At 36.9% G+C, this 15,001-nt stretch overlaps 1 protein-coding gene across 1 annotated transcript; it reads left to right on the top strand.

Annotated features, from left to right (window-relative positions):
- Positions 1-1,053: 1,053 nt before the first annotated feature.
- LOC128986729 (uncharacterized) lies at positions 1,054-12,735 on the top strand. The gene is made up of 2 exons (XM_054407235.1): positions 1,054-1,283; positions 9,199-12,735. The coding sequence occupies exon 2, from the start codon at positions 9,959-9,961 to the stop codon at positions 10,760-10,762; it is 804 nt and encodes a 267-aa protein (XP_054263210.1). The 5' UTR covers positions 1,054-1,283; positions 9,199-9,958; the 3' UTR covers positions 10,763-12,735.
- Positions 12,736-15,001: the final 2,266 nt, after the last annotated feature.

The following is a 15,001-nucleotide window of genomic DNA, read 5'->3' as shown; positions in this document are numbered from 1 at the left end:
GTGTCCAGTGGCTTCAGGTAGAGGTGCTCTATATGAGGTCAGGAAACAATTAGCTCGGCTGCAGGAGGAAGTTACCTTAGTATCTTGGTTAACTGTTGAATGTCACTGTTGTGTTGACAGACTGCTGCATTGGTACGCAGACTAGAGGCCAGTGTGTCCAGTGGCTTCAGGTTAGAGGCTGCTCTATATGAGGCCAGGAAACAATCAGCTCGGCTGCAGGAGGAAGATACCTTAGTATCTTGGTTAACTGTTGAATGTCACTGTTGTGTTGACAGACTGCTGCATTGGTACGCAGACTAGAGGCCAGTGTGTCCAGTGGCCTCAGGTTAGAGGCTGCTCTATATGAGGCCAGGGAACAATCAGCTCGGCTGCAGGAGGAAGTTACATTAGTATCTTGGTTAACTGTTGAATGTCACTGTTGTGTTGACAGACTGCTGCATTGGTACGCAGACTAGAGGCCAGTGTGTCCAGTGGCCTCAGGTTAGAGGTGCTCTATATGAGGTCAGGAAACAATCAGCTCGGCTGCAGGAGGAAGTTACCTTAGTATCTTGGTTAACTGTTGAATGTCACTGTTGTGTTGACAGACTGCTGCATTGGTACGCAGACTAGAGGCCAGTGTGTCCAGTGGCTTCAGGTAGAGGTGCTCTATATGAGGTCAGGAAACAATCAGCTCGGCTGCAGGAGGAAGATACCTTAGTATCTTGGTTAACTGTTGAATGTCACTGTTGTGGATTGGCATTGGACGCTGCATTGGTACGCAGACTAGAGGCCAGTGTGTCCAGTGGCCTCAGGTTAGAGGCTGCTCTATATGAGGCCAGGAAACAATCAGCTCGGCTGCAGGAGGAAGTTACATTAGTATCTTGGTTAACTGTTGAATGGCACTGTTGTGTTGACAGACTGTTGCATTGGTACGCAGACTAGAGGCCAGTGTGTCCAGTGGCTTCAGGTAGAGGTGCTCTATATGAGGCCAGGAAACAATCAGCTCGGCTGCAGGAGGAAGTTACCTTAGTATCTTGGTTAACTGTTGAATGTCACTGTTGTGTTGACAGACTGCTGCATTGGTACGCAGACTAGAGGCCAGTGTGTCCAGTGGCCTCAGGTTAGAGGCTGCTCTATATGAGGCCAGGGAACAATCAGCTCAGCTGCAGGAGGAAGTTACTACTACTGCTAGTAACTATGAGGCCCAGCTCAGCACAATGTCTGAACATTTAGCCAACATGAATGAAAAATTGGCACAGCAAAAAGAAGTCATTGATCAGCTGGAATATCAGATCTCCAACAAGGTGATTTTGAAAATGCAATTTCTTGCTACATAAAACTAGAGAAACTTAGGAAGCCTATTTAATAACAAGCGTACTCAATCTGTTTACAGATAATCAATTTGGCTTTGGATTAGAAAAAACACAATATCAGCTGTCTCTGATTTCATAAAACAAGTGTTGGCTTGGATGGATCTCAGAGTACTGCAGCAGTGTTCTGTGATCTGTCCAAGGCATTCGATTGTGTGAATCATGATGTATTAAGTAATAATCTTAAATATTATAACTTCTCTGATCTGGCACTGTCTTGGATACAATCTTATAAAAAAAAAAAACAGGCAACAGAGAACTGTCATTATGACAAATGGTAAACATTTCATTTCAAAATGGCAAACCACCAATTGTGGTGTACCCCAAGGATAAATTTTAGGTCCCTTGTTATTTTTAATATTCATTAATGATGTTCCTAACAATGTATCATCAAAACGATGACACCACAGCCATAGTAAAAGCAAATGATGTACTTTTAGATTAGAGCTTGATCGTTCAATTGTGGACTTAACTAACTGGTTTGCGGCAAATGGTTTAAAACTTAATAATTCTAAAACACACATTATGCAATTCCAAACACTACAAAATAAGCAAAACTTAAACATAATTTTTGAATTACCGTATGAAAATGATATTTTAGCTTTTGTCGAACAAACAACATTTTTAGGCTTAAATATTGATAAAAATTTGACATGGAAACGTCACATTGAAATATTAGCTAAAAAATTACGTACAGCTTGTTTCCAGATGTATGTTTTAAGAAACATAATTGATTCTAAAACAAAGGTCATAGTTTATTATGCCATATTTTTTTCCATTATGCAATATGGTATTGAGTTATGGGGCTCAACATCATATGCCTCAACTATTTTTAAGATACGAAAGAAGTTTTTAAGAATCTTATCATTTACACACAAAAAAGTCACGCCTTTTGAAACATATGGAATTTTAAGAATGCCTTAACTTTACATTTTTATGAAATTTTGGTATACTTCAAGAGTAATGCACAATTATTTTTAAACAATCTGTTATTTCATCAATACCCAACACGTTCAAAAAATAATTTGCAGTATCCAAGACATTAGGTATGCCTTTAGGAAAGATCGCCGTACTATACTGTTAATACTGTTATACTGTTAATACTGTTGAATGAAATGGCGACCATACAAAGTAGGTATTTTAAGCCAAGTATAAATGGAGATGAGTGGCGCGATCTTGTAGTCTTGTTAGTGACTAAGGCCAACATTCCTCAGACACAGCTGTTAATTAATAGCCCATACAGCTGATGGCAACTAAGGGACCTACAGTTTATAGTGGAATCCGAACCATATTTTTGCCTTGGTATATACGAATTGGTCTAATTATCAGGAGTATTATAGTACCTAATTATTATTATAGCACCACGGATAGTTGTATTACTCACTAGTGCGGACGTTAATCCACACCAGGGAGTATCACATCCTCAGTACATGCTTATAAATATCCACAATTCGTGACCTCCTAGTAGCTGGATAACAGGACGACGCCACCCGTTTATATGAGTCTGAGGCTTTACAACGGTCTACCTGCTCATTTTAAAAATATCAATAATATTGTAAGGTTTAAGAAAGACTTAAAAACATTCCTTATAAAAAATTAATCCTACTATACAATAGAAGAGTATTTAAATGATTTTTAAAAAGTGACTAGTTTAATTTTAATTCTTAGTTATAATTTTTATTTTTGTTACACAAGAAATGACAATGTCATCTGTTTCATCAGCTTTGCTGGAACTTGCCAATTACAACACTTAATAAAACTAGTAGTACGCTTATTCTGCGCGTAACGGGATGAGTGAACGTGAGCGCAACAATGGAAGAGTCCACCCACACCTAGCCTACTTACCGGTGTCACTGGTGAACACAATCAACCAAATCTCAGTCAACAACAATCCTAACTTCTCGTCCAAAGTCTTAACCAAAGTCATTGGTAATATACGTAATGGATTTCCGACAGTTATCGATAGGAGGTAAATCCGTCGTTCCTGTACAAAACGTCTTTTGATTAAATGAGGCCTATTTCCTTATTTGTTATGAGGCCTATCATAAACAAAACTAAGCCAAACTGACCTAATCTAACTTAACCTAATTGCCACAGCTCGGTGTAAAGGAGTCTTCTTCAAAATATCGTATGGCTTATAATGATGTTATATAACACATACGAACGATAGCACTATTATTACCTAAACATGATTAAAAATCCAATATATTTTTATCTCTAACCAATGAATCTAAATGCCTTAAACTGTTCCCACACTCCGCACTGCTTGCCTTTACAACTTCTATCGCTACTACCTACGTCGTGGACGTGTTTACCTCTCATTCCTCGGCATTTTAGTATTGCGTGTACATTACTCTAACTGCCACAAACAGTTCCCACACTCAAAACTTCTCGCCTTTAACACTTCCTTCCCCACTTCCTACGGGGTAGCGGATTTCTACCCCCGGATATTTACCCCCATGAAAAAACACCTACGTCATTTTGACGTCACGAGGGGCGGGGCCTATACACGGTCGAGAAACAGCCCGCGACTGGAAATTTACCCCCAATATATTATTAAATAATCAACATGTAATTGTTTGATTATAAAGTGATTTGCCATAGCACGGAAATCTACCCCCGGACATCTACCCCCGGATATCTATCCCCGGAAATCTACCCCCGGACATCTACCCCCAGATATCTACCCCCAGACATCTACCCCCGGACATCTACCCCCGGACATCTACCCCCGGAAATCAACGGCTCTTCGGTTAAGCATTGTCTTGTAATATCCAGTATTAAGCATGTGATATGTCATTGTCTTGTTTAACATTATCTATCTTCCTAATTCAATAAGCTGTAACAGTCCTTTTTTCACCCGACCTACTTCGCCGATTGTTACGATTGAGGTGTCATTTTAAAGCTTAAGATCTTGCGCAGAGCAAAATGGTAATTAAAAAGGATATTTAGATTAGGGCTTCAAAAGGTTGACCAACTTTCACACTATACAGTAACAGTTATAAAGGTGAAATGTGAGCACATTACTAATTAGTTCCATTTTTAAGTCAGGTTGAAAACCAGAATAGATCGTCTGCAACTGTAAACAAGAGATGAAACACTACCCCAAAACGACTTTTCGTTCTCAATTGGCCCTCTATCAATAACCTGTGTTGCCTGTACAGCGAGGCATTTTGAGAAGGAGAAAACCGGCCAGATGAATGCTTTAGGTTTATCAATAACGAAGATAAACATGGTTTTAGTTACACACCGAGAATCTTTGAGTTGACTCATTTAAACTCATTGTAAATATTCATTGTTATTCATTTTGAAATAACTCCCTTAATACTTTGCAATTGCTCGAATTCGAGCAACATGTACACTAGTTACATATTATTGCACTTACGATTTATTTGATCCGTTTATTTACGTGAGTCACAACGTTTTTAATCTTACTTGGTTTTGGATTTTATTACAAACTAGCTGGCCCGACAGACGTCGTCCTGTCCTATTGTGGTTTTATGTCACATGCTCGTTCATTTTCAAGATGAGCTCGTTCGCATGGCTCAATCACGTCCTGGTTGAAGTTCGTTCGCTACGCTCACTCACCTTTATTTTGGAGCTCGTTCGCTACGCTCACTTGCCTTCAGGTTAGCTCGTTCGCTACGCTAACTCGCCTCCAGGTTGAAGTTCGTTCGCTACGCTCACTCACCTTTTGGTTGCAAATTAGCTGTTCTCATAAATTAAAAAAAAATATAGTGCTGCACCCTGTTGGTAAACCTATTAACTTTTTAATGCTATTGAACATCACAGTATCAAATTGTTTAGCTGCACCAGCTGTTAAGATTCTTTAATTCCATTTAAATATGAGTACTCATAAGGTTAACATGGGAAACTCCAGAGCCACTGGGGCGGAGCCCTATTGACGGATCTGCACCAAACTTCACACAAACCATCCTTGAATAATGCTTAATAATACCTAAAAGTTTCATTACAATCTGTCTAGCGGTTTCGGAGTCCATAAAGGACAAACATACAAATATACAAACATACAAATATACAAACGTACATTGGATTTTATATATATAGATCATGATCGGAAATGGTTGCAGTATTTGTAAACTAAATGTAATAACAAATTTCCAGTGACAGCTAGAAAAAATCATCTTTATCCAGCTTTTCATCGTTCACAGCTGTTCGTTATTTCATTGATGTCGTATCCTCCAAACAAATTGTTAGTATTTCATTAGGAGTAGCCTAAACTTGACAAAAATGCAAAAAATTGGGGGTTTGAACCAAATTTATTTTAATTCAAAAGTAGTGAGGTCATATTTTAATGGCTTAAGTTACTCATGTCAATCCACCGAATCCAAAAAGACTATTTAAATCGAATCACAATGGATGCTCTAGTTTTTGAGAAGAAGGCCACGTAAAATGCCTTCTGGGCCTTGACAGACAAGACAGAAATTGAGATAAAGACTTGTTTTGGCTTCTTTAATGTATGAAACGTAAAAATTACCAAAAAATATATAATTTTAAGCAATGTTCATACTAAACTCTAATTTCATTAAAATAAATTCGTAAAACCAAAAGAACCATGAGGTAAAAATACCTTCCCTATCCCGAAATATCCAATTTTATTCTTTTACATTATTCTCCGTTATTTCACAACCAGCATTGACAACCAGAAACAATCAAAAAATATGTTTATGTTTTATTTTTTACGATTAATTATTTGTGTAAACAACTAGACTTTTTAGCCAATTTAAAACTCCGGATAGTGTCTAAGACATAGGGATTATGCTATTTCGTATTACTAGAAGGTAATTGATAGTGAAAAATTATTAATTCATTAATCAACCAGTGGCAGGCTTTTTATCAGCATTTAATTGCATTTTTACCACTAGTAATCAGAAAATAACCTCCTTCAGTGATATGTTTTAAATTTCACGATCTGCGCTCGTGCATGTGCCGTTAGCTATGAGTGTATGTGAAAATTGGTTAACAATTTAAATCACTGTCTGAAAATAAATCAAATGCTTATGGGTTAAACTTTTGGAGCCCTTTATCAAAATATCCTTTTTAATTACCATTTGCGTTGCACTGAATCTTAAGCTTAAAAATGACACCTAAATCAGTAACAGCTTAATGAATTGGGAAGATAGATGATATTAAACAAGACAACGACATATCACATGCTTAATACTAGATATTAGTGAGTAATTATCAAACGAAGGGCCATTGCTTATTTTAATAAACCAATTACTATAATCAACTACAACAATGGATATTGACCGATACGTAGTGTAGCACGGGGGGTAGATTTCCGGGGGTCGGAAATAAATAATTCCGGGGTCGTACATTTATGATTTGACCACTGGGGGTACATTTCTGGGGGTAGATTTCCGGGGGTAGATATCCGGGGGTAAATGTCTGGGGGTAAATGCCCGGGGGTAGATGTCCGGGGGTAGATGTCTGGGGGTAGATTTCCGGGGGTAGATGTCTGGGGGTAAATGTCCGGGGGTAGATGTCCGGGGGTGGATGTCTGGGGGTAGATTTCCGGGGGTAAAGTTCCGGTATCAGGTTTATTAGCATTTTGATTAATTACAACTGTTAAGTAAACCGTGAAATGCGAGTTAATTGAATATACAATAATTTATCCATCCTAAAAGTTCGCGGCCGGAAATCTACCCCCATACATGTGGACGTAGACGTTTTTTCATGGGGGTAAATATCCGGGGGTAGAAATCCGGCGACCCCTTCCTACGACGTGCACCTGTTTTCCTCCCTTACCATAGCCTTTTAGTATTGCTGATTATTGCATTAATCTAACTGCCACCAATGGTTCCCACACTCCGCACTGCTCGCCTTGACTACTTCCTTCACCACTTCATACGTCGTGAACAGGGCTAGAGATATACAATACAATATGTATATCTCTAGCCCTGCGTCGTGAACCTGTTTTCATCCCTTCCCATAGCATTTTTAGAATTGAAGATACGTTATTCTAACTGTAACAAAGGCTTCCCACTCTCCGGACTGCTAGCCTTGACTACTTCCTTCACCACTTCTTACGTCGCGGACCTGTTTTCATCCCTTCCCATAGCCTTTTAGTATTGCAGATGCATTAATCTAACTGCCACTAATGGTTCCAACACTCTGCACTGCTTGCCTTGACTACTTTCTTCACTACTTTTTACGTCGTGAACCTGTTTTCACCCCTTCCCATAGCATTTTAGTATTGCAGATAAATTAGTCTAACTGTAACAAAGGGTTCCCACACTCCGAACTGCTCGATTTGACTACTTCCTTCACCACTTCCTACGTTGTAGACCTGTTTCCCTCCCTTTCCATCGCATTTTAGTATTGGAAATACATTAATCTAACTGCCACCAACGGTTCTCACACTCAGACATGTTCACGTTTAACACTTCCTTAGTCATAGACCTGTTTCCCTCCCTTCCCATAGCATTTTAGTATCGCAGGTATAATATTCTAACTGTCAAAAAGGCTTCCCACACTCCGGACCCCTCGCCTTGACTACTTCCTTTATCACTCCCTTCGTCGTGGCCCTGTTTCCCTCCCTTCCCATGGCATTTTAGTTTTGCAGGTACATTCATCCAACTGTCACAAATGCTTCCCACACTCCGGACCGCTCACCTCTTGACTACTTCCTTCTCTACTTCCTACATCGTAGACCTGTTTCCCTCTCTTCCCATCGTATTTAATTATTACAGATACATTATTTTAACTGTCAAAAAGGGTTTCCACACTCCGCACTGCTCACCTTTACCACTTCCTTTATCACTCCCTACGTCGTGGGCCTGTTTCCCTCCTTTCGCATAGCGTTTAGTATAAAAATAGACGAATATCATAGCTGAAGCATAGTATAGATTTCCCATCCTTATGGAACAGCTAAACATAATTGTATTATTAGTTCCCTCCGGTTTTCTATAGATGTCGTTTTTTGTTTTAATTAGTTTCTTGTTATTCCAGTATTTTAAAACCTCGTTTGAACAAATAAAACTATCTAATTATAAACAATAACTCGTCCAAAACACCAAACAGTGATATAACCAAACAGTGAGACACAAATAATGAGAAACTAACCCTAAAAAATATAAACAAATTGTAAACAAAACACGACATCTACAGACAACCGGACAGAACTAACAATAAAATAGGCTTCAGCTGTTCTATAAGGATGGGAAATCTAATGCTAATATCTTTGACTATTTAATAGTCAATGCCACCATTAAATTGAATAATGTAAAAAGCTGCTTTTTTCTAAATATATACATATAGATTTTTAATGTTAAGGCGAATTTTAATACTGAACATAAACTGTATATAACTGCCGACTAATATTGTAAAGTTCAATTTATTATTCTGAAAGTTGTGAAATTCTAATGATATATATTCATAGGCGCCATAACTGTTTACTCCATGAATGAAAGAGCTAAGAGTAAAAGTAGTTCTCTCTGTCTTAAGGAGACAACAAAATTGTTTTTCGTAAAACGTAAACAAATAAAAAGAAGAAGAAGGTAGCTCCTAATGTTATTCTTATGGGACAAATTTAAAAATAGTTTTTAAGTATTTTATAATTACTACTGAGCGGAATCGTCTAGAATTTTAATGAGGTCTTCCCACTGGTGTCATAATTATTTGTGCAAAATTTGAACGCTATAAGTGCGACGGTTCTTGAGTTTTTGGTGCGAACACACAGACACACATGGACAAGCGGACAACTTTTCTCCGACTCCGCTATACACGATACATAGATTCGTTCACTCATCTATAAAAGGTTATCTTTAGTGTGTCGAAGGGCTGCAGAATGGAAATTTAATGATATTGGATTTTATTTTTTCAGAAAAAGGGGAAGAAATGATGAAGTTCATAGTTAAGGTCTGGATCACCTTCAGGTAACTGACATAGGCATTTCAGCTCCCAATTTATTTTGCAACCATCATAGACAAGTTATTATTCTGTTGTTTTAAGGTCTTGTTATTTTTTTATTGCGCTATATCTGTATAGTATAATTATTTAGTTATCACCATTGTACAAAGCTCTTTAAGGGATATTGCATACAAAAATGTATGTTTTGCAGTGTTATGTCAATATTGTTAATCAATTAATTGTGATATTTATTTGTGAAATGTAGATAACTATATATTTTTATAGTGTATAGGTACTGTAATAGGAAATTCATTCATACTAGTTAATTACTGTATTTTTATTTATATCCTAAACTATAAGACTTAAAGTCAACTTATACGTACTGTATATCATATTTTTAAATACTTTGTAACTTTACCCGCAAATATTGTACAACCAATAGAGATGAAACACTGTTTTATTCTATTCAATATTGATAGCAAAATCTGTTCTGGATGTATTGGGTCAAAGATTTGTCATTTAGAAAATACTAAAGGTTGATTAATAAGTTTATTTTAATGGTAAACTATAGCATTACATTGTATTGCCATAATTTTAAAGTGATGTGATGTGGTTTTGCATATTTTACAATCCAACTAACACCAGAAAAGAGTGTTAGTCCAGTCTTCAGACTGCAACTAGCCACGAGGAGAAGTCACTCGATAAACACTTCCCACAGTTGTGGGTGCCACAGTATGCGTAGGGATGTGGCGACCCCATCGCTCAGTCTTCAGACTGCAACTAGCCACGAGGAGAAGTCACTCGATAAACACTTCCCACAGTTGTGGGTGCCACAGTGGCAGCGTAGGGATGTGGCGACCCCATCGCTCAGTCTTCAGACTGCAACTAGCCATGAGGAGAAGTCACTCGATAAACACTTCCCACAGTTGTGGGTGCCACAGTGGCAGCGTAGGGATGTGGCGACCCCATCGCTCAGTCTTCAGACTGCAACTAGCCACGAGGAGAAGTCACTCGATAAACACTTCCCACAGTTGTGGGTGCCACAGTGGCAGCGTAGGGATGTGGCGACCCCATCGCTCAGTCTTCAGACTGCAACTAGCCACGAGGAGAAGTCACTCGATAAACACTTCCCACAGTTGTGGGTGCCGCAGTGGCAGCGTAGGGATGTGGCGACCCCATCGCTCAGTCTTCAGACTGCAACTAGCCATGAGGAGAAGACACTCGATAAACACTTCCCACAGTTGTGGGTACCGCAGTGGCAGCGTAGGGATGTGGCGACCCCATCGCTCAGTCTTCAGACTGCAACTAGCCACGAGGAGAAGTCACTCGATAAACACTTCCCACAGGTGTGGGTGCCACAGTGGCAGCGTAGGGATGTGGCAACCCCATCGCTCAGTCTTCAGACTGCAACTAGCCACGAGGAGAAGTCACTCGATAAACACTTCCCACAGTTGTGGGTGCCCAGTGTGATGAACCTAAGAGATTGTTTAAATTTACCGATGATTTTGTTGTCAAAAATTATTAATCTAGACAGTTAAATTAAATAAGTTATCTACGTCTATTGTTGGAAAATATTTTTTACTACAAACATATTGATAATCACAGCTTTTTTTACACCAATGAAATCACGGGTGACAACTGCTAAGATGTCATGATCACAAGGATATTATTGAAATGTTACTGGTAATGCAGTGGAAGATTGATCTTGGATCTTGCCACAATCTTAGGACATTCTGAATGTCCGATATTATCAAATTCAAATTTACGAAGTACCTAACTTCCTTCGAATCGACGGTTCCTGGATACAGCTATTAAGAATAGCTGGAAACTGGTATTAAGAATCTGAATCAGCTCTCCACAAATGTTTTATTTTGGCTTAGGTTTATCACATTGGAGGGTGTTAATACTGATTTTAAAATGCATTAAAAAGTTTTAATCACCTTAAAATATGACGATGATGATGAAATGATGATGATGATGAACTAGGTGTTATCAGACTGGTTTTTGCTTAGAAAGATTTTTACCAAAACTCTGCTTTCAATATATTTTTTATCTTTAAATTAAAATTGGTAATAAAAAACTTTTAGAAGAAAGTGATTTAAATTACTTGTATGTAAAATGCTAATGGAATCACATATCATCTAAGCTACACAGTCTGAAAATACTCAGGATGGAATTCTCAGTGTTCAGTGTTATCAAAATGAAGTGAATCCACCTATGTGTATTCATTGGACTGTGCCAACATTGCATGAACCTTGAGGAGGATCCTGATTAACTAACCCACCACAAGGTGGAGGGTTACTCTTTGTTTTCAACACCGGAAAAAATATGATTATTTCTAAATTCATGAAGAAAACTTCTTTAAGTCCTGTCTTACTGACAAAGTACCTTATGTCCACTTTTAGGCGCAAAGTAATTGATTTTTAATATATTACATCATCCAATCTGGCATAAGAACTGTAATTTTTTTTTTTTTTTGTAAACTGGTTTGCGTTTTTTTTATTTATTTCATAAATAGCTTTTGCAAACAGCTCTATGACTAAGGTGTAAGTAATTGTGTAGAAAAAAAGGAGTAACCTTATCCTGAGCATTATTAGCACTCAGCTTTTATCTCAGAGAGAAGAGGAAGAAGAAAGAGAAAAGAAGAAGAAATTTAACACGTTAAGCACCTGCTTGCAGGTGTAGCAGCGTGTTCGTGAACTTGGAACTACCAAGTTAGTGGTCTGACATGGTAATTCTATCTTCACAGGCCAGTCCTTGGCTTAACTGTACAGAGGTTGAACTGGACAGCATCTTCTGTTAAATACATGAAAATCCTTGATGGAAAAAGGAGTTCTTGTATTTCTATGTCCATATTATAGATTTATATAAATGTATAACCCACTCTTTTATAGTCCTCGCCACCCTAAGTTGAGGCAGCCCAATGGCTGCCTCAACTTAGGGTGGCGAGGACTATAGTGTAAATGTAACGAATGCTTTTAAGTCTTCATAGTTAAATTATGTTAAAGCCCCTTTTGAAATAAAAATCCAGCATCTTAAAAATACCTCACAATAATAACAATTCGTCATTTAAAATGCTTCAGTTGGATTTAACAACCTTTTTAGGGAACTGGTAAATATTACAAAAATATTAAATATTGACAACTTTTGCTCAATACATCCATCCATTCCAGTTATGTAACTTATTAAACAAAATTACTTTTGGGAACAGATTTGAATTTGTAACAATACACTTATTATTAGGATTTAAGTAGTTTAGAAAATAAATACTCAGAGAGTTGCAGCTTAAGTTTAACCAGAAATTCCTAAACTGTCTAGTTAATTATTCAATCATATTCCTTTAGCATAAGAAGTGTTTTAGGCTACTGTAAAATTTTAAGTATAAAGAATAATATCACTCATTGAATTATTTAGCTTCCTCTAGTTACTTTAACGATTTTGTCCTCCTTTTGAGTTAAATTTGTTTGGTATGTAGCCTATTGTATCAATAAAAAAATATTGATTAAATAAATGAGTTTTTTTTCATCCTCTTGAACATTGATGATAACCTGTCAAAGATTTATATTGTTTACAACTGACGATTTTATGTTAGGCATATAATTAATTAATCCTTGATTTTTAGGATTGTGTTGAATGATCAGTCAACAATTTAATCTTCTAACTGGTATATTTATCTCTTGGCCTAAATAATTATACGCATAGACCTATATAACCCAGTCATGTTTAAACGTTTTGATACAAGGTTTTTAGTGCTCTAAAACTCATAATGGCTTTTGTACCATATTGAAATGAAATAACAAATTCTTTATTCATTCAGGCAAAGTTATGGCCCTTTCTTACACTTAACCTGAATTATAATATTCAGTGATTAGAAAACAACTTTCGTTATTTTTAAAGAACTAAGCCAAATTGCAATCATAGAATAAATTTTTTATTAAAAACAACTAGAAGACCCATGATGCTCCGCAGCGTTAAAATAAATATAATATCCAAGAAATAATAACATTTCTGAATTTTTATTGAGTAATAAAGTATCTTAATCGCTTAAATAAAAGCCGATATTTCACTGAAAGTTCTTAGACCAAAATATATAGGATTATATGATTATAACTGGTGAAATACATCTCTAGTCGGGACCACATAAGTTTGCAGTTGAGGGAGGAGCCTATTTACCATATGGTTTTAAATGAACCAATGAGAACAGTGCGGTGTTGCCAAATCTAATAACACCAGCTGATTTGAACTATTGCTTTGTATATTTCAATTACTGTTGTCAATGAGCGATATGGCAACGTCGCACTAGCCTTGTCTTGTGATTGGCTGCCACCAACTGCAAACTTACGTGGTCCCGACGTTAGAGGACCCATGCTGCTCGACAGCTCTAAAATAAATATAATATCCGAGAAATAATCAAATTTCAGATTTTTTATTGAGTAATACAGTATCTTAATCGCTTAAATAAAATATAAAATATTTCACTGAAAGTTCTTAGACCAAAATACATAGGATAATATAATTATAACTGGTGAAATACATCTCTAGAGGACCCATGCTGCTCCGCAGCGATAAAATAAATATAATATCCAAGAAATAATCAAATTTCTGATTTTTTATTGAGTAATACAGTATCTTAATCGCTTAAATAAAAGCCGATATTTCACTGAAAGTGCTTAGACCAGAATATACAGGATAATATAATTATAAGTGGTGAAATACGTCTTAAATTGATGTAAGAATTCCAAAATTATTCAAATTATGTTTTTTAGGCGAGTAATACAGTAGGTAAGTATATGTCGATGCTTGATGGGAAATCTTTGCGTGCATGACTTCAATTTGAGACTTTAATAATGAAAATCGGTCGGGTAGAAGCATAGATTAAATGAGTAGGTAGAAGAGCCAAACGAAATCGTAAAAGAAAAAACAAATTTAACTCCCATAAGAAATGCATGGGGAGCAAATTTCGTTTACATATCAGCCGACTGGGATTATATATAAATATAGGCCGATGCTTGATGTGAAATATCTGTGTGCATACCTTCAATTTGAGACCTAAATCATGAAAAACGGTCAGGTAGAACCAATCGAACTCGGAAAACAGAATCCAAATTAACTCCCATAAGAAATACATGGGGAGCGATTTTGTTTACGTATTTGCCAAGTGGGATTACAGATAAATATATGCCGATGCTTGATGGCAAATCTGTGTGTGCATACCTTCAATTTGAAAATCGGTCGGGTAGAAGAGCCAAATGAACTTGGCAAAGAAAAACCAAATTTAACTCTCATAAGAAATACATGGGGTGCAAATTTCGTTTACGTATAAGCAGAGTGGGATTATAGATAAATATACGCCGATGCTTGATGGCAAATCTGTGCGTCCATACCTTCAATTTGAGACCTCAATCATGAAAATGGGTCGGGTAGAAGAGCCAAACAAAATCGGAAAATAAAAACGAAATTTTTTTAATATAAAAGATTACTTATAAATAAATTATGGAGAAGGGTTAAGAATGTTTTTACACATTTAATTTCGCTAGACATCCTAACTAACTGCATGGTAATTTTCTGTCGGTTATGTCGATATATGTTTAGTATTGAATTTAAACTTAAGTGTGAATGTAGCGCAATAGAAAATCCATTAAAGAATATTTTTTTATTACTGTGACGTTGCGGAACTGATGTGTGTGAATCAACAACCATTATTTTATTGAGGTTAAATATATAAACTTCGACTTACATTAGGTACTTTTAACATTGTGATTTATGGAGATTTCTAG

This window comes from Macrosteles quadrilineatus, unplaced genomic scaffold (assembly GCF_028750875.1).
Source record: "Macrosteles quadrilineatus isolate MER2022 unplaced genomic scaffold, UCM_ALF_1.0 Scaffold_1__1_contigs__length_201487025, whole genome shotgun sequence".
In the NCBI taxonomy this organism is placed as follows: Eukaryota; Metazoa; Arthropoda; class Insecta; order Hemiptera; family Cicadellidae; genus Macrosteles; species Macrosteles quadrilineatus.
Note: the sequence above shows the minus strand (reverse complement) of the source record. Positions and strands in the feature narration are given on the sequence as shown.

Excerpts from the sequence above, each read along its gene's own strand:
- LOC128986729 (XM_054407235.1), top strand. The coding sequence starts at position 9,959 with ATGCGTAGGGATGTGGCGACCCCATCGCTCAGTCTTCAGACTGCAACT.